The sequence below is a fragment of the Typopeltis vanoorti genome, chromosome 2 (assembly GCF_054136105.1).
Source record: "Typopeltis vanoorti isolate ZY-2024b chromosome 2, IOZ_Tvanoo_1.0, whole genome shotgun sequence".
NCBI classification, from domain to species: Eukaryota; Metazoa; Arthropoda; class Arachnida; order Uropygi; family Thelyphonidae; genus Typopeltis; species Typopeltis vanoorti.
In genome coordinates, this window is record NC_143550.1 from 87382506 (window position 1) to 87408638 (window position 26133).

The window sequence follows — 26133 nt, forward strand, 5'->3', positions numbered from 1 at the left end:
CACTCCTCATCCTCCTGCTCACAGTTTCCTTTCGTAACATTCAGGGATGGCCTCTTGTAATCACTCCTTCCCACTGTTCAACCAAGCGAAAGAACTCCCCACTGTCAACCCCGTAACCACCTCTCAACAATTTAAAAGTCTCAATCATATCATCTCTCCTTCTTCTATCCACCAAACTCTGCAGTTCATATTCCCTCAGCCGATCCTCATAACTATGGTTGTACAGTCATGAAACCATCTTTGTCATCTGTCTTTGTATCCTTTCCACAGTTAATTTATCCATTTCAAATCCTGGGGACCAAATCTGAGAACAATAGTCTAAGTGTGGTCTGATCAGATACTTATACAACGGAATGATAACACTTTTATCTCTGCAGGTCAGTGTCCTTCTCATAATTGCAGCAATCCTCTGTGTTACCTTCACCACCTTTGCAATATGTCCCCTAAATTTCAGGTTTCTATCAATCATCAACCCCAGATCTCTTGTCTCCCCTACTTCCTCCAGTATAACTCCTCCCATAGAGAATGCAGTATCCCATTGATGTTTCCCAAACCTCAAGACCTTACATTTTGCTGCATTAAACTGAAACCCCCATTCATTTGCCCATCTATCTAGCTTATTCAAATCCTCTTGCAGGGCTACCACATCTGCACTATTACTAATAATCCTTCCCAGCTTCGCATCATCCGCAAACAACTGAATAATATCCCCTTGCAGTCCACTGGCAATGTCATTGATATAAAGGTTAAACAATATAGGTCCTAGTACTGAGCCCTGTGGGACCCCACTTGTAACCCTCTGCCTCCTTGAAACTGCTCCACCATACAAAACTCTCTGATACCTATCAGACAGCCAATCCTGAATCCAGTTGACCAATCTGACATCCAGACCCATGTGATGCAACTTAAATATCAGCTTATCATGTGGCATCCTGTCAAATGCATTTGCTTAGTCTAAGAAAATTGCAGTATATGCCTTTCCCTCATCTAATGTTCTTGTAACTTTATTATAAAAGGCTAGCATATTGCTAAAACAAGAGCACCCTTTCACAAATCTATGTTGACTCTCACAGATAACATTACCCTCATCTACCCAATGCTGTATACGGTCCCTCACTACTTTCTCCAAGATCTTAACAACTACTGATGACACACAGACTGGCCTATAATTAGACACTTCCAGTCTGTTACCATCCTTATGCAATGGCACTATCCTACCTTCCTTCCATTCCCTGGGCACCTTTCCCACAGCAAGACTTTCATTGAAAAGCCAGGTTAAAGGCACTGTCAGTTCCCTAGCACATTCTCTCAAAACTTGTGGTGAAATACCAACCAGTCCCAAAGCTTTACTGATATCCAGAGTACTCAGTATCTGAAACACACTCTCCTCCTATACATCTAAACCTCGAACCAGCCCTATCCCTCTAGCATTAAAACTGACTCCTCTAGGATGAAATACTCCAATAAAGTGTTCATTGAACAATTCCACTATGTCCTCTGCATCAGTCACTCTATTCCCATTTTTATCCCACAATATCATTCTTCCACAGTCATTTCTTCTCCTACTGGCCACATAGCTAAAAAATTCCCTAGGATTTTCTTTGGATCTTAGGGCCAATCTCCTCTCATATTCCAGTTTCGCTTTCCTTACCACACTGTTAGGGAAGCTCTTTTTGTGAAGGAATAAAGTTGCAAACTTGGATGTCTTGGAATGTTTCAAAGACATATAGATGATTTCACATGGGGAAGAATTATTGGAAAGCTTGAAGGGCATATAATTATTGATATTGCCAGAGAGTTTGGAATCTCACATAGTGTTGTACTCAGACTCTGGGCAGCATTTCAAACCAGTGGGATGTGTTCCAGATGTTTGCTAAGAGCTTGCCCTCACTCGTCAACTCCATTCAAGCACAGGTACATGAATATCTCAACAAACTGTGGCAAAATGTCTGTGTCAAGTAGTCCTATATACAAAGTCATGTAAGTCTGCATCCCTTTATCCACAGCTCATCATAGAGCATATTTTCTGTGTGTTGTATCCATAGAAATTGGACAAAACACTAATGAACTAATGTACTCTTTACAGATGAGAATCATTTTAGTCTTTCCTTTGATTCTAGATCTGGCATGAAAGTGGTACTGCTTACCATCATGAGAATGTTCTTGAAAGGGATATTGCGGTGCTGGGGTCATGGTGTGGGGTGGAAGGTATTATGCTTAATGGATGCACCATGTTACATTTGCTGGAAAAGGGACCATGACTGGTGAACAATATTGCAACAAAGTTCTTCAACATCATGTATGATTGTTCTGTTGCACTGTAGGCAAAGAATTCATTTTTATGGATGACAGTGCCACACCACATCATACCTTGTGCAGTGGAGATACTTCTGGAGACTGAGGATATCATTATTATTGTTATGATTTCACGACAGCTTCAAGGAGTCCAAGACTCATCGAGAGAGAGAGTACCTACTCTACAACTCTTCATCTCCATCTACTGCCCACCACCACCACTAGTATTTTTTTGCCTCTAAATTGCGTGTCTTGAAGGCTAATTTTTCTATATGCGGGATGAAAAATTTGAGTTTCTAGGAGAAATAAACTCTGCTACCTCCATATGAGATTTACTAATTCACCTTCAGTTGGAAAAAACCCATATAAAGATTCCTCCCATCACGACAAGAATCGAACCTAGGCCTTTCCCAATCAAAGGGTGTAACTTACCATCATTCTTCCAATTGTGCTGTGGAGGTGCTAATTATTAAACAAATTGGGTAGCTAGCACTCTGTCCCAGATCTCAACCTCATAGAATATGTTTGGGATGCAATAGGGAGATGTATTGTTGCTCAAAATTCCCCTCCGGAAAATAAACAAGGCCTTAATCTTGGTCTGAAGGAGAAGTGGACCAGTTTGCCTCAAGAATTCCTGAATTGCTTGTTGCTAAGCTTAGCACAACATTGTGAGATCTGCATCGCAGTTCAGGGTGGACATATTCTATACTGCAATGTCTCTCTACATAGTTTACTGTAAGTACCATACATTAATTCCTTAAGGTCCTTAAGAAATTTGTAACTTTTGCCAGAAACATATTGCAATTTAATTTGTGCAAAATTTCTAACACATTTTTTGTGTAATATAATTTATTAGTATGCAACCAATAAATTTCTGTCCACATTTAGCTGTAGTCATGAATATTTTCTTATACAGGTAAAAATGTAGTTCGTCCTTATCTTTTGGACACCAGTGTATTTAACATCAATCTGCAAATGCATTCTAGCAGTCAAAAGGTTGAATGAGGTGTCAAATGGATGGATGAATGAAGGGATTAAGCACAAAATTTAAGAAGAAAGTACATCTTCTTACAGATTTTGTAATACAAGGTTTCAGATTTACATAAGTCTAAAGAGCAGGCCAGGAATTTGACTCATTTGATAATGACAGAAAAGTTATAGTGTGAGCAGACTTTAGTAAATCAAGCCAAGAAAAGTCCTATAGTCTTATAGATGTTTTCTGATAAATGGCAAGTAGAAGGATGAACGGTTATGGTAAGGCGATGTTAATGGATGAAGATAGTAGAATGGTAACTGCTGCAGAGGATATAGTTGAGATGTTCAGTGAACAATTCTTAAAGGTGTTACATGCTCATCAATGTGAAATCCTGAGTAGAAGAAACAGGAGAGGATGGCTTAATTGTCAGCAAAGCAGGTGGTGTATGAAGAATTAAATGAACTTGACATCATTAAAAGTAATAGGATTTGATGACACTTCATCATGTGTCTTAAGGGAATGTTCCAGGTAGTTGGCAATAGCCATACTTGTTTAATATGAGACTTACAACAGGAGTAGAAAGAGGGTAAAATTGTTTGCCTACCAACAAAAATGTCATGCGATGAGACTTTGACTCCATGAAGGTGTGGCAGTAATAATAATAATAATAATCACTCCTAATACTTCCATTTAGTTTTGTAACATTGATATATTAGACATATTTTTACTTAAAATTAACAACCTTTTTCTTTGAACATAATTTATATTAGAAGACGAAAATAATGAAAGCATTTGTTTCCTGGATTCACTTGTAAAGAGGGAGGTTGATGGCTCTCTCTTTTCTGTTTATAAGAAGCTGATGTTCATCATAAGATACATCTCCAGGACTCAGTGTATCACGCTTCTGATCTGATCCTGTGGCTTCCTCTCTTTGAGAGGGTTGCAGCTGATATTACTAGGGAGATAATGACCCAAGGTGGTTTCTCGTTGCCTTCCTTGCTGTATTTCTACGACTGTAGCCTGTGTGTTCACAGGTCCGGTTTGTCTGCTTGCGGGATGAAAAACCCCAGATAAACTGGCAGAAAAAACCCTGCTCTCCAATCCCAAGACCGGCTAACTTGGCTATGGCTGAGGAAGATCCTAAAGCTCATCACGTTGTCGACGGGAATCGAACCTAGGACACTCCTTCCCAGGCATATGGTTGCGAAGTGCAAAGCCACTAGGCTAACCATGCGGACGTATCACCCTTCACAATGTGAAATTGTTTAGACTGTTGTAACAAGGTACATGTCATATGCTTTTCTGAGGACACTCTCAGACTAGAATTACAATGCCTTAAAGAGACAGCATGACACTCATCATGTATCTTTCATCTAAATTGAAGCTTAGCTTCAATAATTACTCTTCTACTTATAGCTCATTATCAGATATCAAGAGAAATTCCATTTCTTACAAACAAAAAAAAAAGATCATTTCTGTAGCATCTGAGTTTTTTTTTTAAAAAAAATATTTGAATTTCAGACAAATTTCAGAAAAATAAACATTTCCATTATCTTAATTCTTCTAAAGACAAACTTTCCCTCTTTGCTTACTCTAGGCTATACCAGACTCCATATTTTTGCGATCTCTTCTATTTTCACCAGACAGGTTTTACTGTAATAAATTTAGTTTAATCCTTTATCCAAGTGTGAGCAAACAAAGTTTGCGCCTGAAAGTATCTTCAGGACTGGGGTAAGGTAGTACAACACCAGGAAACTCGTTGCAAAGGTGGAGCAAGATAACATCACTCCTATCTCTGTATCTCCCATAATGCAAAACACATCTCCTTGCAGATATGTATAATGTTATGCATTAAGAGAAGGGCCACTACCCAGACTAGTTTTGACCTTTATTGAGGTCTCTTCAGTGGGAGCCAGGCCCAAGTGGAGATACCAGGTAGAAGCATTAGCAAGGTCATCTCTACCTATAGGAGTTGCCAAACAGTGTGCCACCTTTTTATTAAATTACTCTGAATTTAGAGAAAGATGTTGAAAGTTTATTTTTCACTTGGTTAGAATTTAGAGAAAGATGTTGAAAGTTTATTTTTCACTTGGTTAGACTATAATAAATTTAGTTTAATCCTTTATCCAAGTGTGAGCAAACAAAGTTTGCACCTGAAAGTATCTTCAGGACTGGGGTAAGGTAGTACAACACCAGGCAATTCGTTGCAAAGGTGGAGCAAGATAACATCACTCCTATCTCACCTTATCCCAGTCCTGAAGATACCTTCAGGTGCAAACTTTGTTTGTGCACACTTGGATAAAGGATTAAACTAAATTTATTATAGTCTAACCAAGTGAAAAATAAACTTTCAACAAGTTTTACTGTAGATATCCAATGGCCAGAACATATGGATTGCATCTGTCTTCTGCAAGCTGAGAAATCTAGTCTTGAAGGCATGCAGTTTCTGCTAGCCACAGGATCATCCAATGGGCAGCTCTGAATTCTACACAACACAAGTCCTTTCAAATTTGAGAGAGACTTCAAAGAAGCTGAAAAAGTTCCTTGCCATCAACCTAATCTAAGTGGTCATTGGTCTAAAATTTTCAAAATTCATGGAAATAGTGACTTTGAATTCTTGCTAATAATCTAACATCCATTCTTATAACATTTATATATATATATATATATATATATATATATATATATTTACTTTGCAAGTAAAAGGAAAAATTATCATTTGAGAATAATTTTAATAAATGCCGATGGTAAGGAGGTAACTGAAGCAAACGAAATATAGATGAATTACTAAGTGAACACTTTACAAGAATATATCATCCAGGTGGAGATATTGCAGTAACAAGAGAGGCAAGGGCTTATATGGAAATAGAGGTAGATGAACTGGAGGTGCATAGAAAATTACAGAACCTTGATGTACATACAGCTATATGGGATTAAATGGTATACCAGCCAGCTCAAGTACTACAAGTAGGTGATAGGAAATTGGAAAGCAGTGCCTTTGATCACTTTTGTTTAATTTAAGTCTCAGCTCTGGGTTGGTCTCAAGGGGATTGAAAGATGGAGAAATAGTTCCATTGCATAAAGGCGCACAAGACTGAAATAGCAAATTATGGACTGATCAGCATCTCAGGAGTGATAGTCAAGGTATTAGAGAAGTTGATGAAGGGAAAAATCCAGGAATGGGATACTGTATGGGACTGGGAGCAACATGGTAATTATATTACCATGTTGCTCCCCGTTTTCTCAATTATAAAAGGTAATTATATTATCTTTTATAATACAGTGACATCTGAGTTTGGATAAAGGTAATAGGTTTATAGTGATACCATTAGATTTGACAGGATACTACATGGAATTCTAATGAATAAATTGCAGCACATGGGAATGGATATAAAGTTGGTGAGGTGGATAAGAGGGTGATTGATGTAAAGATACCTGACAGTACTTTATTCAGGTGTAGAGTCCAGTAGTAGTCCTGTGATTAGTGGTGCACCACAGGACTCTGTTCTTGGACCACTGCTATTTAGTTTGTACAATAACAGTATAGGAAATGATCTGAGAGGAACTATTCAGTTATTTGTTTGTGATGCAAAATTGGGTAGAGCAATAGTCAACAAAGATGATGATAAATTAAAAATGCCAAGAAATTATATTCTTGGTTTAATTCTTTTTCCAAGTGTAAGCAAATAATGTTTGCACATGAAGTGTCTTCACGACTGTGCTACTTATATATAGAGGCTAATGACTTCACATTAGTTGCCTTAGTATCTGAGTTGTGAATTTGACACAAATCATTCTCATTGTTTTGATCAGTAATTAAATATTCACTTAGTAAAAATATGAAATTGAGGAGATTTCTTCTGACCTGTTTAACTTGTGGATTTAATGGAAATGATTTTCTTGTTCACTTGCATTGTTTAGATTAGTAATTAAATTAACAATTTATAATATCCTGTTTGTGAATTTTATGTAGGTCATGCACAACAGATGTCTACTCATTTTCATTGTTTCTAGTTTTTAAAAATTTAACCATACTGGGCTACTTATATATTCAATACTTATATATTTAAATAAAGGTAAATGTAAAAAAAAATTATATATTAAAATTATTTTTCAATGTTTTCAAAAAAAAGTCAAATCCTCCCTATGCTCCAAAGTATTGTCCATCTACAAAGTCTGTAGCACCATAACCAATAAATGTTCATGGCTTCCAGGTGCAGTCACCTTTTGTTTCAAGGACATTAAGGCAAGAGATGTGGAAAAGCATTTCCCTGGGATCACAATGGTGTTAGTCTGGAGAGTGGATATTTAGAGTTATGGGTTGTGCAGTGCCAGTGCTAAACACCAGATCCCAAGTGACACAGGCACCCCATGTGCTCATATCACACAGAGCAGCCTGCACAGCCACACAACTGTCATGATCCACTTGAATGTGTGTGGCTGGTGAAATTAGATGCATTCAGACACTCTAGTTTTGATTCCTGTGTTCCATATAAGGTGATCTTTGCTTGGTTGTGTGTAATTCTTAACAAGTATTTTATATGATTTGATTCTGAATATTTCATTTTTTATCTCTTATTTAATAAATTTTGTGTTTGTGATATATGTATGCATTATCATTTTGAGACACAGATACCTATCCTCGAGCCTTGAAGATTGATATCTTTATCCCAGAACCTCAAGCCTTTGATTCAAACCTTGAATACAACCACAGTGTCCCCTATTGGTCATCATAGTAGAAATTTATTCCAAAGTAGCTGTTGGAAGTTTTTTTCCACATGGTTAGACTATAATAAATTTAGTTTAATCCTTTATCCAAGCGTAAGCAAACAAAGTTTGCACCTGAAGTATCTTCAGCACTGAGACAACTCGTGGTAAGGGTGGACTAAGATCTCATCACTTGTCTTAGTATCTCCCATAATGCAAAGCACATCTCCTTGCAGACATGTATAATGCTATGCATTAAGGGAAGAGCCACCACCCAGACTGGTTTCGACCTTTATTGAGGTCTCGTCAGTGGAAACCAGATCCAGAGGTGATGATACTAAGGCTGGGAAGTAATTGAAAAGTCATATTTTACCTATACGAGTTGCCAAAAGGTGTCTCACCTTATTATTAAATTACTCTGGATTTAGAGAAAGATGTTGGAAGTTTTTTCCACTTGGTTAGACTATAATAAATTTAGTTTAATTGCCGGCCTCGTTGGCCGAGTGGCTAGCGTATTCGCTCTCCAGCCAAAAGGCTGCGGGTTCGAATCCCGCCTTGGGCATGGATGTTTGTCTGTGAAAATACTGGTGGTGGACAGTAGATGGCATTGGTGTAGATGAGGCGGTTTGTGCATGAGGTTGAGTGGTGGAGACAGAGAGTTGTAGAGTAGGTACCCTCCCCTCGATGGGTCTTAGGACTCCCTGGAGGTGTCAAATAATAATAATAATAATAATAAAAATTAATCCTTTATCCTGAAGATACTTCAGGTGCAAACTTTGTTTGATTATACTTGGATAAAGGATTAAACTAAATTTATTATAGTCTAATCAAGGGGGGGCGAAACTTCCAACAACTTTCTATAAATCCAGAGTAATTTAATAATAAGGTGAGATACCTTTTGGCAACTCATATAGGTAAAATATGATTTCTCCATTATTTCCAGCTTAGTATCACCACCTCTGGATCTGGCTCCCACTGACAAGACCTCAATAAAGGTCAAAACTGGTCTGGGTAGTGGCCCTTCCCTTAATGCATAGCATTATACATGTCCGCAAGGAGATGTGCTTTGCATTATGGGACGACAAGTTGGCTCAGTCCTGAAGATACTTCAGGCACAAACTTTGTTTGCTTACACTTGGATAAAGGATTAATCCAAAGTAGCTGGTTCACAGTCCTAAGTAGGATAGATGATAGTGTGACAGCTGTTCTTCTGATATCAAAAATAACTATTTGTATTTCAAAATCATACTAATGATGCATTCATATACAGCTGTATTTTTCATTTAACTGTCTGATCTAATTATCTCTGATTTAACCATGTTTCATGCAACGACTAGCACTATGAAGTGTCGTGAGATGGAAAAGGAAAGATACAAAGCATACAGCCAGTTTTTCTGGCACTCATCTGAATTTCCTCAGCCTGCTGGCAGACCTCTAGTAGAAAAGCTAGCAGGCTCTGTAATACCTCTTTGTTTTCATCAGGCATTAAAAATATAGCTGCTTGCATGGCACCTAGCCTTCAATCCTCAGGAATATATTGGCATATACTAATGAAAGTTTCTGAAAACTTATTTGTTAGTAAAGTTTCTAGAAGTTTTCTAAAATACTGCTTAATCAGTATTTTAGAAACTTGGCAACATCATAAACTTGTTGATCATCATAAGCCACCAGCTGTGGATTGCTTTCATTTAAATTTCTCAACTTTTGGATCCAAGACCTGATTCCAGATTTGTGGAATAACCAAGTTGAACTGAGGGAAGTTTTCTTCATAAAGCCTATTGCAGACTGGATCCAGTCTGCAATAGGCTTTATGAAGAAGTGGGAGCTGGAAGTGGTTGGCCAGTTCACTGAAGGACTAGTAGAATTGGAACTCCAAATACTGCTTTATCCTTATAATCTGGGGTTCTTATACAATGGATAAATTTGGTAACTCTCATTTCCAACCTGTCCAACTAGATGGAGAACTTTTCCATAAGAGTTGTCATTCAGAGAAGGGAAAGTTTCCTAAGAATGATTAATTGAGGAGTAATTAATGCATTTATTGGCATGCCTTTAGATAAATCCTTTCTTTGAACTGTGGACTACTTGACAGAATAGGAAAGCAGTGCTTGAAGGCTGCAGTTTCCCACTGTTAGTTGTGTAAGAGATGATCCTACTCCAGAGTCTCACCTTTCTGTACTGTGGGTTAACATTTCTCTTTCTTGTCATTCTCCCGTTTCCTGATCATTTGTACTGGCTCAAGTTGAAAACACCTCAAGTGAGTCCTGCTTTTCCTTTTCCTTTCTCTTGGATGATGCTATATGTTGTTTGTTGTACCCTTGAATGCAGAGAATAATATCTCACTTATTACCATCTAATAAACTAGTCTTATTAGACACTGCCAGTGGAGCAGTCAAGTTATCATAATAACTTCCTCCTTCCCAAGACACAAGTCTGAGTGTAACCAGTTTATCCTTCTTCCTTGCTGACTTTTTCTAATTACTTCAAAGTAGAGTGAATTTTCTTGAAGACTGTAAGAGTTTTCATCTCTTCATCATCTCCACTCCTGATTACCTTTTGTAAGAGATACTGATGTATGAGATGTGACATAATGTTCAATTAGTTTTGTATCATTGTAGTTTGCATCTTTCCATCTCTCAGAAACTAACAGCATCACTGGACACTCAGAGTCACTGTGTGCACTATATTCAGAATCACTTCTGCAAAGAATGGACCAATTTTATTTGGGGTGTACCTCTTTGACTGCCATCAGAAGTTTTTGGTTGCAGGGGACTTTCACCCCCAAAGGAATTGCTGATGAGGTAATGGTGGAGATTGAGTTATACTACTTGAGGGACTAGCTTCTATGCCACTGCTTAGTTTTGTTGCCATAAGGATATCACTCTGCACTTTCCCCAGTAATAAATTCATGGCCCTTTTCAAATACTCCATTCATCACAAAAGTGCTTTAGTTTTTTCCCTGATACGATCACTTTCACTATGCCTAAGCCCTCTTGACTGCTTTATCCAGAGTTTTTCATAGAAAGCCCTCTGATCCAGTGCTAGAAGCAGGACTTGAACCATCCATAGGAATTGGAGACATGGTACTGTTTCTTTTGCCTTCTCCAGTAGATTTTCTGATGTCATCAGGACTGCTTGGATGTTCCTCAATAAATATGCTATCATGACTGCTACAGTAAGCTGCTTCTAGAGTCAAGTACTTTCTTCCTGGTGAAGATGAATACCTCGGTGAGGATGGTTCATTACAAGTATCATCTGTGATGCTTCCTGGGGTAGATCATGACCAGTGACGACTTGTTCTCTGGAACTGCCAGTTGGTACCGAGTGTACACATTGTTTGTTTTCATCACTTTCTTCTGGCTGAAATGATTTTTCTGGGCACACTGTCAATCATTTTCATTCTGGTACACCTGCAGTGTGTTTAGGCACCTAAATAGAGATTGAATGGAATCTGTATCCAGGAAAGCATGACCCTTCTGCACAGTGCTAATGTCAGTGGGAAATGAATTATCCTATATCTGTACATCTGAGCTTATCGAAGAAATCCTGGAGCATGTAACCATATGCATGTCTCTAAAGCTTGTAATTCTACAAGTTCCTCTGCTGATCTTGGTTGCTACAGAAACCTGACTTGCTATTCCACCAGTAAGCTTAGCTCCAGGCCAAAAAGGAAAGTAAGATACATAGGGAAGTATACAGACATGCAAATGCTAGCCAACATATATGTGTGTGTGTGCAGTGGTGTAGCTAGAGCTTTTGCCACTCGGGGGGGGGGGGGGTCCCTGAGTTTGCCACTCCTCTCAATACACACCAAAGATACTACAAAAAGTCAAAATGACATATAGGGAAATAAATTAAAACACTATGTTTGTTTTTGAAGTAAAACTTTAATTTCATTCTAAAATGTTATTTTTCTTGCTTTTCTGTTAGCAAAATCATCAATGACATTGGCGAAGTCTATTTCATAGTAATGTAGGTAATTCTTAATCAATTTTATTTTTAGAAAAACTCCTCTCACAACTAGCAACACTTTTACAGCAATTGTGAAGAAAATTCACAATAGTATTACAATATTTTGAACTGAGTTCTCGAGACTGTATTTTAGAATTAACTACAAAAGTTCAAAAAGGTTCAAAGTGCCATCTAGGGTCGACCGCATCCCCCACCACCACCACACACACACACACACACACACACACACGTGAGGAGCAGGTTCTTTACATGGAGAGTGGTTGGTGAGTGAAATGCACTGCCTGAGTGTGTTGCAAATGTAGACACATTGAATCAGTTTAAGGCATGGTTGGATGGGCTTTGTGTATGATAGTGTAACTCTTACAATGAGTCTAATAAATCTAGTTTAATCCTTTATCCAAGTGTGAGCAAACAAAGTTTGCACCTGAAAGTATCTTCAGGACTGGGGTAAGGTGGTACAACACCAGGACAACTCGTTGCAAAGGTGGAGCAAGCTACCAACACTCCTGTCTCGGTATCTCCTATAATGCAAAACACATCTCCTTGTGGATATGTCTAATGTTATGCATTAAGGGAAGAGCCACTACCCAGACTAGTTTCGACATTTATTGAGGTCTCTTCAGTGGGAGCCAGGCCCAAGTGGAGATACCAGGCAGAAGCATTAGCAGGTCATCTCTACCTATAGGAGTTGCCAAATGGTGTGCCACCCTTTTTTTTTAATAAATTACTCTGGATTTAGAGAATGATGTTGAAAGTTTGTTTTTCACTTGGTTAGAGTATAATAAATTTAGTTTAATTCTTTTTCCAAGTGTGAACAAACAAAGTTTACGCCTAAAAGTATCTTCAGGACTGGGGTAAGGTGGTACAACACCATATAGGTAGAGATGACCTGCTAATGCTTCTGCCTGGTATCTCAACTTGGGCCTGGCTCCCACTGAAGAGACCTCAATAAAGATCGAAACTAGTCTGGGTAGTGGCCCTTCCCTTAATGCATAACATTAGACATATCCGCAAGGAGATGTGTTTTGCATTATAGGAGATACTGAGACAGGAGTGTTGGTATCTTGCTCCACCTTTGCAATGAGTTACCCTGGTGTTATACCACCTTACCCCAGTCCTGAAGATACTTTCAGTTGCAAACTTTGTTTGCTCACACTTGGATAAAGGATTAAACTAAATTTATTATACTCTAACCAAGTGAAAAATAAACTTTCAACTACAGTGAGTCTATGACTCCATGGAGGTCATATATTATTAATAATAATAATAATAATAATATTCAAGTTCCTCTAAAGCTTAGAGCCCAGGCCAGAGTCACTTCTTTTCCTGTTCAAAGAGCAGAACTGTCCTGAAGATATATGACTATCTTAAATGGTGATAATGAAAGAATGACTATGAAAACATCATAAAAAGTAACAAGTAAACATCAAAGAAAAAAAAAGTATTCATTCAAGCACAGTGTTGAATGAATTACTAAAAAGTGCTTGCAAAGTTTCTAAATATGCTGAGGAAATAATTCATGAATGCAAATGTAAAACAGTTACCAAATTAAAGCATCTAATTGCAGCAAAATATTGTAATACTATAATAAATTTAGTTTAATCCTTTATCCAAGTGTGAGCAAACAAAGTTTGCACCTGAAAATATCTTCAGGACTGGGGTAAGGTGGTACAACACCAGGGCACTCCTTGCAAAGATGGAGCAAGCTACCAACACTCCTATCTCAGCATCTCCCATAATGCAAAACACATCTCCTTGCGGATATGTCTAATGTTATGCATTAAGGGAAGGGCCACAACCCAGACTAGTTTCGACCTTTATTGAGGTCTCTTCAGTGGGAGCCAGGCCCAAGTGGGGATATCAGGCAGAAGCATTAGCAGGTTATCCCTACCTACAGGAGTTGCCAAATGGTGTGCCACCCTTTTTAAATAAATTACTCTGGATTTAGAGAAAGATGTTGAAAGTTTAATTTTCCCTTGGTTAGAGTATAATAAATTTAGTTTAATCCTTTATCCAAGTGTGAGCAAACAAAGTTTGCACCTGAAAGTATCTTCAGGACTGGGGTAAGGTGGTACAACACCAGACACCCAGTCCTGAAGATACTTTCAGGTGCAAACTTTGTTTACTCACACTTGGATAAAGGATTAAACTAAATTTATTATACTCTAACCAAGTGAAAAATAAACTTTCAACATCTTTCTCTAAATCCAGAGTAATTTATTTAAAAAGGATGGCACACCATTTTACAACTCCTGTAGGTAGAGATGACCTGCTAATGCTTCTGCCTGGTATCTCCACTTGGGCCTGGCTCCCACTGAAGAGACCTCAATAAAGGTGGAAACTAGTCTGGGTTGTGGCCCTTCCCTTAATGCATAACATTAGACTTATCTGCAAGGAGATGTGTTTTGCATTATGGGAGATACTGAGATGGGAGAGTGTTGGTAGCTTGCTCCGCCTTTGCAAGGAGTGCCCTGGTGTTGTACCACCTTACCCCAGTCCTGAAGATACTTTCAGGTGCAAACTTTGTTTGCTCACACTTGGATAAAGGATTAAACTAAATTTATTATACTCTAACCAAGTGAAAAATAAACTTTCAACATTGTAATACTATTGTGAATTTTCCTCACAATTGCTGTAAATGTTGCTAGTAGTGAGAGGAGTTTTTCTAAAAATAAAATTACTACCTCAGCAATGTGAGATGCGGTATTATTCCTCCATTTCTAACGTCCAGTGCCTTTTCCTCATACACCTCATATGTGATAACAGGAAAAGGTACTGGATGTTAGAAATGGAGGAATAATACCACATCTTACATTGCTAAGGTATTATGTGAAGTAAGAAACTGCATATCACCTTGTGCATTAAAAATGGGTCAGTCCATGTGAAATATTATTTTTATATTTGTTCAGGACCTCTATGGAGTCACAAGACATGAAATTAAAAATTAAATTCAACTGCATAATTCTGTATTTTGACAAGTGAGAGTTATTTGATTATTCTATACTTTAAATGTATGAAAATATTTTTTAGATATTTCCTGACATATTATTATGGTGGCCAATTTTTTATTCAGTGGATCCCCAGAATTTTGACATTTTTGGAGGATCTTAAAATTAATCACAACTTATTTCCATTTCCATATTGTCCATTTTAACAAGGTGTTTACATTTTGATTTCTTATTTGCATTTTCAGATAGACTAATTTTTTTCAGTATGGTGGCCCACCTGCTTTAGGTATTCTGTGCTCTTTTTCCCATTTTGTAGTAAGCTTTTTTGTTGCATCTACAAATCTGATTTTTTTGCGTTTAATGAATATGTGTAGTGGAATATTTATGCCCAAAATCATGTTGTTTGAAGTGTTTATTATATGGGGAAAAAAAAAAATTAAAAATGGCTGAATTTGAAGCCCCCAAAAAAGTTTATCTGGGAAACTAAATAAAAATTTGAATTTTTTATGAGATACAGGAAAACCTTGATGAATGCAAATTCGATATGCATGATAATCAGTTAGTGCAATTAAGTGAAATGATACTATTTCCCGTTTTAAGCAAGTGATTAATCAGTTAATGCAATTTTTTTTATGTTTTGCGAAATTTTACATTATGCAAAATTTTTTCTCTCCAATCTGCAGCGAACAGAAAAGCTGGAAGTCATTAAGAGACATGAAAGTGGCGCTAGTAATACAATGATTGTGCAAGACCTGGGATATAGCGAGTCTACAATTTGGACTATATTAAATAAGAGCAAAGAATACAAAGAACAAGAAAAAGTTACTACTGCTTCTTTAAGCATGCAGATCACCCGAAATAGAAGCCATTTAACGATCGAGATGGAGTGTCTTCTATCACTCTGGATTGAGGATTATAACCAAAAAAGAATACCTCTTAATACAGGAAATATTCAGGCAAAATTACTCAATATTTTTACCTCACTGAAAGAGACCAAATTTCAAGAGGAATGTGAAAACTTTACTGTGAGTTTATGATGATTTGTCTATTTTAAAAATCGAACTGGACTGCATAATGTAAGAGTAACTGGGGAATCTGCCAGTGCTGATAAAGATTCTGCAGCCAAGTTTCCTGATGAATTGCAAAGCATAATTCAGTAGGGTGATTATGACGATCGACAAATATTCACCATTAACGAAATTGATCTCTTTTGAAACCGTATGGCAACAAAAACTTTTCTAGTGAAAACTGAAGCATCTCAGCCAGGATACAAAGTATCTAAAGATTGTCTTATGCTTTCGTTAGGAAGCAATGCAGAAGGTGACTTTAAACTCAAGCCTATGTTAGTTTTATCATGTGCAAAATCCGAGATACAACATTATTGAAGAAATCAGCACAATTGGAAAAGAATTGGATTTAATGAACTGGATAATGAAGATGTGAGAAACTTGCTTGATTCCCATTCAGAACAGTTAAGTGAGAATGGTTTCCTTCAACTAGAAGAACAGCATACATATGAAGAAAAAGATGATAAGGAGTGCGAACAAGAAGAGAATGTTATGACTAAGAAGCTAACTGCAAAAGAACTTGAGCTAGTTTTTTAACCACATTGAGTATGCTAAAGAAATTTTGTTTGATGCTGATTCTGATATGGAACAAAGCTTCAAAGTCTGCCAAATTCTTGATAAATCTATCGTAAATTGCATGACAAGATGAAAAAGTCGAGCACAATTCAAACATCTTTATTTAATTTTTTTTGTAAAAAAAGTAGCTCAGTCAAATGTTTAGACATTAAATAAAAATTTAAGCAATTGATTTTTATTAACTGTGATGATTTTATTCTCTAATATAGCTTATACTGTAATTTTTTTCCATATTTATGCTGAGATGAATTATTATATTCACTTAATGCAACTTTGCATTGCATGCATTAATTGATGGATTAATTAATCACTTTAACGAGATTTTCTTGTACTCTTGATATGTCGCTAAAAAGCAAAATTGCTCCCATTCTTTCAGAGGACAATTACAAAGATAAGTTCAGAGGACATATTGCAAAAGTTGCAAAGTTGTCCAAAAGATGACTCGGACACTGAAGAACACATTGACAAGTAGAGATAGGAGGTTATTATCCTTCTTTATAAGGTTAGCAGGATATGGCCACATCTTGACTTCTGTGCACAGATTTATCGCTTGGGCGTTTTAGTGATGAGAGGATGGAGAAGTGATGAAGAGACAAGTGATGACAAGTTTATGGAATACTCCGTGTCGATTGCTAAGTTTAGTTAATATGCAGAAAAGAGAAGTGATATTTACTTATAAGGTACTGAAGGGGTTCTATAAGATTAATCCAAAAAAACATTTTAAGTACATAACAAGCAAGGAAAGAACTAGGAATCACCACTGGAATTATGAAAGAATGTGGTACGTAAGAATGTGCAGACGAGATATTTTGCTTGGATAGTGGTGAATTAACTGGAATGTATTGCCAGAGGTAATTGTGTGTATGCTCTGGTGAATGAGTTTAAGGAGAGGTATGGTAGGTATTGTGTGAATGATGGAATATGTATGCCATCATTGTGGGGCTCCCACAATGAGTCATCTGACTCAGTGAAGGATATTTGTATAATAATAAGTGAATTATTAAATATGCAGAAAGATACAACAACAACAAAAAAAAAAGTTGCAGTTTTATTCATTTTCAAAATGCTTTCTAGGCTTACTGGATGAAAATAACAGAATGGGATCAAGTTGTCTTATAGTCACATATCAAGTATATTTCATAAAAATTTCAAATATTTAATTAGGCCCCCCCCCCACACACACACAACTTTTTTTAGGCTTCAAGTTCAGGCATTTTTATTCGTTTGCAAAATTTGAGGTAATTATTTTTATAGATGAAGCACTTCAATCAAGATAATTTGTACATACATATATTCAACTATATGTATTCATAAAACACACACACACACACAAAAAAAAAAACGAAACTTGTAGAAACTTGAGTATAAAATGATGGGACACCTGCAGGTGGCCGCTACCTTGAAAAAAAAATTAGTTTATCTGAAAAATGCAAATAAGAAATTTAAAAAAAAAAAAAGTACATATCCTTGAAAATGGCAATAAAAAATCATAAATAATACAGTCCGAAAATAAGATGTGATAAGATTAATAAAATAAGATTAATTTTACAACCCTCTGAAATTGGGAAAATTCCATTGTTCTGCCTTATAAAAATGGCCACTATAATTAATAGGGTGACAGGGAAAAAATCCATCTAGAGTTTAGGGTGACAAAATGACTAGCTCTCATGAAAATCAAAATTCACAAAACTTCAGTCCCCTGTTGATTTCACTTTGAATGACCAAATTGATTAACTAGTTTGCATACTTGGTTCCAAAAATCCTTCTGCATTTCAAATGTGAACTGCATTAAGATTGAGCACTTGATAAAAAAGCAGTCTTGTCCTTATGATTAACAGCTTCTTTCTGGGTCAATAAATTTTTCCTCATCAGGAGTTTTCTAATTTTGTGTTTGAAGCTTAGACATGATTGCCATCCACCAGGAAAAAGAACAGTCTGCAGTTATGTTCATTTGTTTCTTAAAATCCCATGTTTTGGTGTTAATCAGAGGCCCTGAAGTTGTGATTTCTTCTGATTATTTTAAAGAATACTATGTATCGAAAATTTGATATTGCTCAGATTTACATTTGTGTAAGTTTTTCCATTTATCCATCTCCAAAGGTATAGTAAAATCTAAGTTTCTGACATTTCTTCTTTGAATGTTTCATATCATACAATGATACTTTGCTGCAGATAGTAGTACTACAACACTTAGTCTAAGATAAAGCCTAACCTATTTGCAATCAATGTTTCTGTGAACACATGTGCATGTGTCCTTATTTTTACAGATCTATTGAAAACGTACTGCAAGTTTATAGTGTTTAAATAAAATTATAAAATCAGATTATAAGTAATAGGTTTAAAATATCTGTCATAACAAATGCAGATTTAGAATTGATCTGGATAATTTTGGATTCAAGCATTATTCATAATTCTAAATCTACAAATGTAGATTTAGAATTATAAATCTACAATTTATAGATTTAGAATTGTAAATATACTCTACTCTAAATAAAAATTTCATTATATTATAATAATTAGAGTGAAGTAATACGAAAAGTTCAGGAGGAGCAGCTGAACACACTGAAGAATTCCAAAGAGGAGACTCTTATTGCAGCAATAAAAGAAACTTGTGTACATGAACATGAAACTGATAGATTGAAAACTGAAACTCTAAAGAATGACTTAAGTAGTCTCTTTAGGTAAATTTAAAACTGAAATGAAACATTTTGTAGTGATTAATTAATTAAAGTGAGCAAACTACATCTGATTTGAACTACTTTTTTAATTTTTATGATTTTTATTAATGAAATTGATTTTTTTTCAATCAACTTCTTTAAATCAACTAACCAGCCTGGTTGGCCGAGTGGTTAGCGTATTCACTCTCCAGCCAAAAGGCTGCAGGTTTGAATCCCATCATGGGCATGGATATCTGTGATTGTGAAAATACTTGTGGTGGTGATGGTGGGCAGTAGATGGTGTTGGAGTAGATGATGCAGCGGAGATGGAGAGTTGTAGAGTAGGTGCCCTCCCTCAATGAGTCTTTGGACTCACTGGCGGTGGCACGTAATAATAATAATAATAATAACTCCACACATGAAAAATTATAAAACCTATATCATCTCTGTGCCATATGTAAGCAGGTGACTGAGGAGAAAAAGTGAGCGTTGTCATATTGCAAGAAGGAGTTTGATAAGTTTCTTAAAAGCTGGAGCTTATAGCCCTTTGGAAAAAACATTGTGAAGTCTGGTCCATATGTAACTGTATATGGAATGATTTGATAAGTTTGAAGTTGGCCTGTTTATTATGATGTTGTTCAGGATGCTGCATTTGATTTTACAAATTTAAAAGAAAGTCAGGAAATGATTGGTGACCAGTTTGTCAGAATTGTGCCATAAAAAGACTTAGAGAAAAGTAATAAGGCAGAAACGGAACATCTATATATATGCCTTTAACCTTTGAGAACAGACTGGAAGTCTACAAGAGAGGAATTATCCATTAATGGGATTGTCCTTTTCTGGATAGTATCAAGTGTTTTAGAGAATTTTTTAGCACACCACCACCAAAAATGTTAGAATGTTATTCTAAGGTCAGGTGGAATGAGAATTATATAGAGTTTGGTAATTGCCCAGATGAGTAGTACTGGTTTAAGTAAAAAAAAGTACATGAATATTTTTTGAACTGAGCAGGCTTATGAATTTGATGTGTTTGTGCTAATAAAGGCTAGAGGTGCAAGTCAGCCCAAGAAGAGAAATCTGATTTTGCCTGAATTGGGTATTATCACAAATTAAAGGAAACTGAAATCAGATCTTGTGAGAAATAAAACAGAACTGTGTGTTTTGGTAGTATTGGAACTCTGGTCCTATTCCTGATAAGTTTCTTAAAATTTACAATCTTCATTACATAAGTAATGAAGATCTTAAAAATTAGTATACAATACATATGTCTGACAATTCAATGTGATATTCAACATCTGGCTTATGTTCTTTTTAAGTATAACAATTATTAATTTAGAAATCTCTCTCTCTGTGTTAATACCTCTTCCACTATTTTTATTCAATCTGAAGATATACACATTGTATGAAACTAGTAATTTAATGTTCTTTCTAAAAATAAATTTACATGATTCTTGCCTAACATATAGCATGGTTCTTGCCTTCCACTGTGCAACAGCACAGGTTCCAAGGGAATGGAAAGAGGGTAAAATTGTTTCACTGCATAAAGGTGGTGAAAAAGCTGTAGCTTCAAATTATAGGCCGGTCTGTATATCTGGAGTTGTAGTGAAGGTACTGGAGAGATTGGTGAGAGGAAGGATACAGAAATGGATTGATAACAGCATAATCTCTGTGGTTATTAGCATGGGTTTGTTAAAGGGAGATCATGTTTCACCAACTTACTTATGTACTATAATAAGGTGACAAATACCTTGGACAGGAGAGATGAATATACAGTGGTGTACTTGGATTTTGAAAAGGCTTTTGATAGAATGCCACATGACAAGCTCTAAAATAAATTGAACAGATGGGATTGAATAACAGACTTCTGAGTTGGATCAGTGACTGGCTGTCAGATAGGTATCAGAAAGTTCTATATAGGAGTGCAGAATCCCAAAAGAGAAAGGTCACTAGTGGTGTGCCGCAGGGTTCAGTTTTAGGGCCATTGTTGTTCAATTTGTATGTTAATGATATTGGAATGGAGTCAACTAGTGATTGCAGATGATGCAAAACTGGGGAGAGCAATTCAGAGTCAAACGGATGTTATGACATTACAAGCAGACTTGAATAGATTGCATGAATGGGCAGGTAAGTGGAACTGTCAGTTCAATGTTGTAAAGTGTAAGGTTTTGAGATTTAGTAAGCAGTGATGGGATGCAAAGTATACACTTGGTGGGGAAACTTTAAAGGAAGTAGAGGAGATGAGAGATCTAGTAATGATAATGGACAAGGACCTGAAATTCAGGGACCACATTGAACAAGTTGTGAAGACGTCGCATCGGATAATGGCATTGATGCAGAGGACCTTGACATGCAGAAGTAGAGAGGTTATGATGCTATTGTATAAGTCCTTAATCAGGCCTCATATGGATTATGGTGCACAGATTTGGTTGCCAGGTTTTCACGGTGATGTGAATATGTTGGAAAGGGTCCAGGGAAGATTTACAAAGGTAGTCAGTGGTCTTTGGAATGTGGAGTATGAGGACAGATTGAGAGAATGTAAGTTGCAAAGCTTCGTGAATAGGAGGAAGACAGGGGATATGATTGAGACATAGAAGCTAGTCAGGGGTTTTATCAGGTTGACATGAAAGAGATTTTTCATAGAATGGGAGGGGGATTCAGGGCAGGTAGAACAAGAGTCCATTACTGGAAACTGTATAAGGAGGGTGTGAGTACAGGAGTGAGGAGCAGGCTCTTTGCATGGAAAGTAGTTGCTGAGTGGAATGCATTGCCTGAGTGTGTTGTGAATGTAGACACATTGAATCAGTTTAAAGCACAGTTGGATGAGCATTGTATGCAATAGTGTGTGCACCTCCCACGATGAGACTCTGACTCCGTGGAGATTAGATGTTAATAGTAATAATAATATACTAACTGAAGAGGAATACTGTCATTAGTAAAATTTCTATGTACAGGATGTGAGATAAATTAGATAAAAATCATTTAAGTGTAGAAAGAAGAGTATTGATGAAAGTATAGAGACCTGCAAAAGTTTGGCATTGATGAGGAAATCTGAAGAGAGGAAGTCATCCACCATGTTACACAGTAGATAATATACTTAGAATACTGCAGAGCCAACCTCAGTATGAACACAGCTATGAGAGTAGATGGCACATTAGCTCATGTATTACGCAAATGTGCAAGAGAATTATCAGCTTCTCATACCAGCTGTTTAATTTTAACCTCAATACAAGGTGCCAATGGAATGGAAAGAGGACAAAATAGTCCCACTGCATAAAGGAAGCTCTATGACAGAAGTAGCAAATTATAGACCAATCATTATCTCAGGTGTGGTGGTTAAGATATTGGAGAAATTGGTAAAAGACAGAATTCAGACTAAGTGGACAGGAATATGATACCTATAAGGGGAAACATGGTTTTGTGAATGGAAGGTTTTGTAGTAATTTGCTTACATTTTATAATAAAGTAACAATGGAATTGGATAAAGGAAATGGCTACTACTGCTTGACTTTGCAAAAGCATTTGTGAAATATGGCTGGAAAAGAATTATATCCTCATGGAAAACATTCAAAGGACAAGAAGGGAAGGAGGGGGGGGTGAATGCTGTTGATGATAGAAGGTGAATTATGTCTGAAGAAAGTGGAGTGGCAGTAGATAGTGGCAGTGGTTTTCAGTCAGTATGGTGCGAGGTGTAGATTGACAGAAAGAGATATTTACTTGGATGCTACTAAAGGCTAGGGAATGCGGAGGGTGATTAACAAGGTTAGCAAACAAGGGAAGGGTGATTGTTATGGGTGATTTTAATTATGACAGTATAGATTGAATTGAAGAAATAGCATTTGTGAATAAGAAAAATGAATTTCTTTCATTCTTAATAGACAACTATCTTAGCCAGTGTGTAAAGGAGGGTATAAGAGGATTGAGAGTTTTTTATCTGATCATTTCATCAGAGAATGTGATTGTGAGTGGCATTTCACACTTCCCTCCTGAGAGTGATCAGAAAGTGATCACCTGGATTGTGGCTAGCCATATGAATACTTCTGTGAGAAAAGAATATATGGAATGACAAGGCTGATGAATATGAAAAACTTAGGAGACATCTTGGAGCTATAGCATGGAATGAGGTGTTGAGCAGATGGGAGATAAATGCTGAATGGGAACTAAGAGATATTTAACAACATAAGTGTGCGAATGTATTCTGAAGTTCAAAAGACTGAATAAAGTAGGTGTCAAATCGATGAATAAAGGGATAAAGTATGAAATTTGGATGAAGAGGATACTTTAGAGGCAGCACAAGATGAATAAACACAGCAGTCAATTGCATGAGGAGCATAAAGAGCAGGCCAGTAATGTGACTCGGTTGGAATGAACAGCAAAACTGCAATATGAGTAGATTTAGCAAATCAGATCAAGAAAACTCTACAGAGTTTTTCAGATATGCAGCAAGTAGAAAGAAGAATGATTATGGTAGGATGATGTTAATGGATGAAAATGGTAGAATGGTAACTCCTGCATAAGACATTGTTGAAGTATTCAGTAAAAATTTATAAGGGTGTTTTATCCTCATCAGGACAAAATAATGAAAAACTCAAGTGTAGAGGACATAGGAGAGGATGGCATAATTGTGAGTAAGCAGGAGGTATATGAGGAAATAAATAAGCTTGATGTCAATAAGTGATAGGATTTTTATGACATATCACCGTGTGTCTTAAGGAAATGTTCCAGGGAATTGTCAGTAGCATTTACAACAGCACTGGTTCCAAGATAGTAGAAAGAATGTAAAATTGTTCCACTGAATAAAGATGGTGATAAAGCTGTGGGCTGCAAATTATAGACCAATCTCTATATCAAGAGTAGTGGTTAAGGTACTGGAGAGATTGGTATGAACTGGTTTACAGAAATGGGTTGATAATAGCAGTATCCTCTGCAGTTGTCAACATGGGTTTGATGAAGCGAGATCATCTTTTTACTAATTACTTATGTACTATAACAAGGTAACAAATGTCATAGAAAGGAAGATGCATATACTGTGGTATACTTAGATTTTGCAAATGTGTTTGATAGACTGCCACATGATAAGCTGTTAAATAAACTGAAAGAAATGGGATTGGATAACACATTAATGAATTGGATCGGTGACTGGCTGTCAGGTATCCGAAAGTTGTATATGGGTGGGTGCAGCATCCCGAAGGAGGAGGTCACTAGTGGTGTGCCACAGACTGTATTGGGCCACTGTTGTTCAGTTTGTAGAGAGCAGATGTTATGGCCTTACAGAAGGACCTAAATAGATTTTTATTATTAACATCTTACCTCCATAGAGGTAAGATGTTAATAATAATAATAATTTAATAGAATTCCATATAAAATCTTTGCATAAATTGGAGCAAATTTGATGAATATGAATCAGGTGAGGCTGGCTGGAGGAGTTGAGTCCAAGAGAAGGCAGGTGACTAATTGTGTACCACAGGGCTCAGTACTTGGTCCTCTGTTGTTTACTTTGTACATCAGTAATATAGGAAATCATTTAACAGGAAATATTCAGTTATTTGCTGATGATATAAAACTGGGAAGAGTGATATTAAATGAAGGCAATGTGAATTTCATAATTTTATGGGTAAATCCTGCAGATTGACTTAAATAGACAGGTGGAATGGGCAAAGGTAAATTTCTACCAGTTTAATGTTGCCAAGTATAAGGTGATGCACTTTGGGCAGAAGATGCCTCATGCTTTACACTATATTGATGAAACTGATGAGGCTAGATACATAGGAACGATTATGTTCACAATTATCCCTAGTGATTTAGGGATGATTGTGGACAGGAAGTTGAAGTTTAGGGAACAATTTGCAAAGATAGCCAAAGCAGCACATCAGATTATGTAATTCTTGAAGAATACACTAAAAAGCAGAGATAGGAAAGTTATTGTTCCCCTTTATAAGGCCACACTGGAATACTGTGCACAGATCCAGTCACCTGGATTCTGTTTAGGTGAAGAAGTGGTGGAGAGGATCCAGAGGTGAATGGCAAAGATTGTGGCAAATCTGCAGATGCTCACTGTGTGAATCGATGTGTGAATGAGAGGAGACATGATTAAAGCATATAAGTTATTCAGGAGGTTTGAAAGGATCGACACTGAAGACTTTTTTTTTTTAGTACATGGCAGGAAGGGAGAGAACGAGGGGGTCATCACCTTTGGAAATTATACAATAATATGGTTAGCAGAGGAGTTAGGACTAGAGTTTATGCTTGGAGGGTGTGAATGTAGCTAATGGATATGCCAGAGTGGTTGTGAGTACTTTGTCAGTGAATGCATTTAAGGAACAGTATGATAGATATTGTGTGAATAATGGGTTCTTCCATGATGAGTCTTCTAACTCCACGGAGATACCCTATATAGGATGGTTGTTTGAAAAGTTTGGTAAATTTCAAACAGACGGCGATACAATTCGTTCATTCATACCAGTGTCGGCACATATCGTCTTTTTCATGACCCCCTGGCAAAATTTTAGCCACGTGCGACGCATAGTTCTTGTTAGGCAAACATTTAAAATGACCATGTTTTCGCATTTTTCATAAAAATTAAGAAAAACTAGTTTCACGCTGTGATAAAACACTTATTTGAAGAAGTGGACAGCCGTGCAGATCAAAGCCGAGTTAGATGCAGTTCATGGGACTCTGCACCAGCATTAAAGACTATTTATTTTTGGATAAATGAGTTTAAACATGGTCATAAGTTCATCGAAGATGAGGCATACTCTGGACATCCGACTGAGGTCATTATGAAGGAAATGATTGACAAAATACGTGGTATCATTATGGAAGACCGCCAAGTGAAAGTGCATGAAACTGCTGAGATTGTAGGCATCTCAACTGAACGGGTGTATAATATCCTGCACATGAAAAAACTGTGTGCCGTGATTGTTGACTGTCGATCAAAA

At 36.8% G+C, this 26133-nt stretch overlaps 1 protein-coding gene across 1 annotated transcript in view; it reads left to right on the forward strand.

Annotated features, from left to right (window-relative positions):
- Positions 1 to 26133, forward strand: part of LOC150109229 (uncharacterized) — a 262055-nt gene that overhangs the window by 149821 nt on the left and 86101 nt on the right. The window contains exon 7 of the mRNA XM_090401900.1: positions 19062 to 19222. Within this exon, the coding sequence (XP_090258026.1) occupies positions 19062 to 19222 (161 nt within the window). The remainder of the gene's footprint in view (positions 1 to 19061; positions 19223 to 26133) is intronic.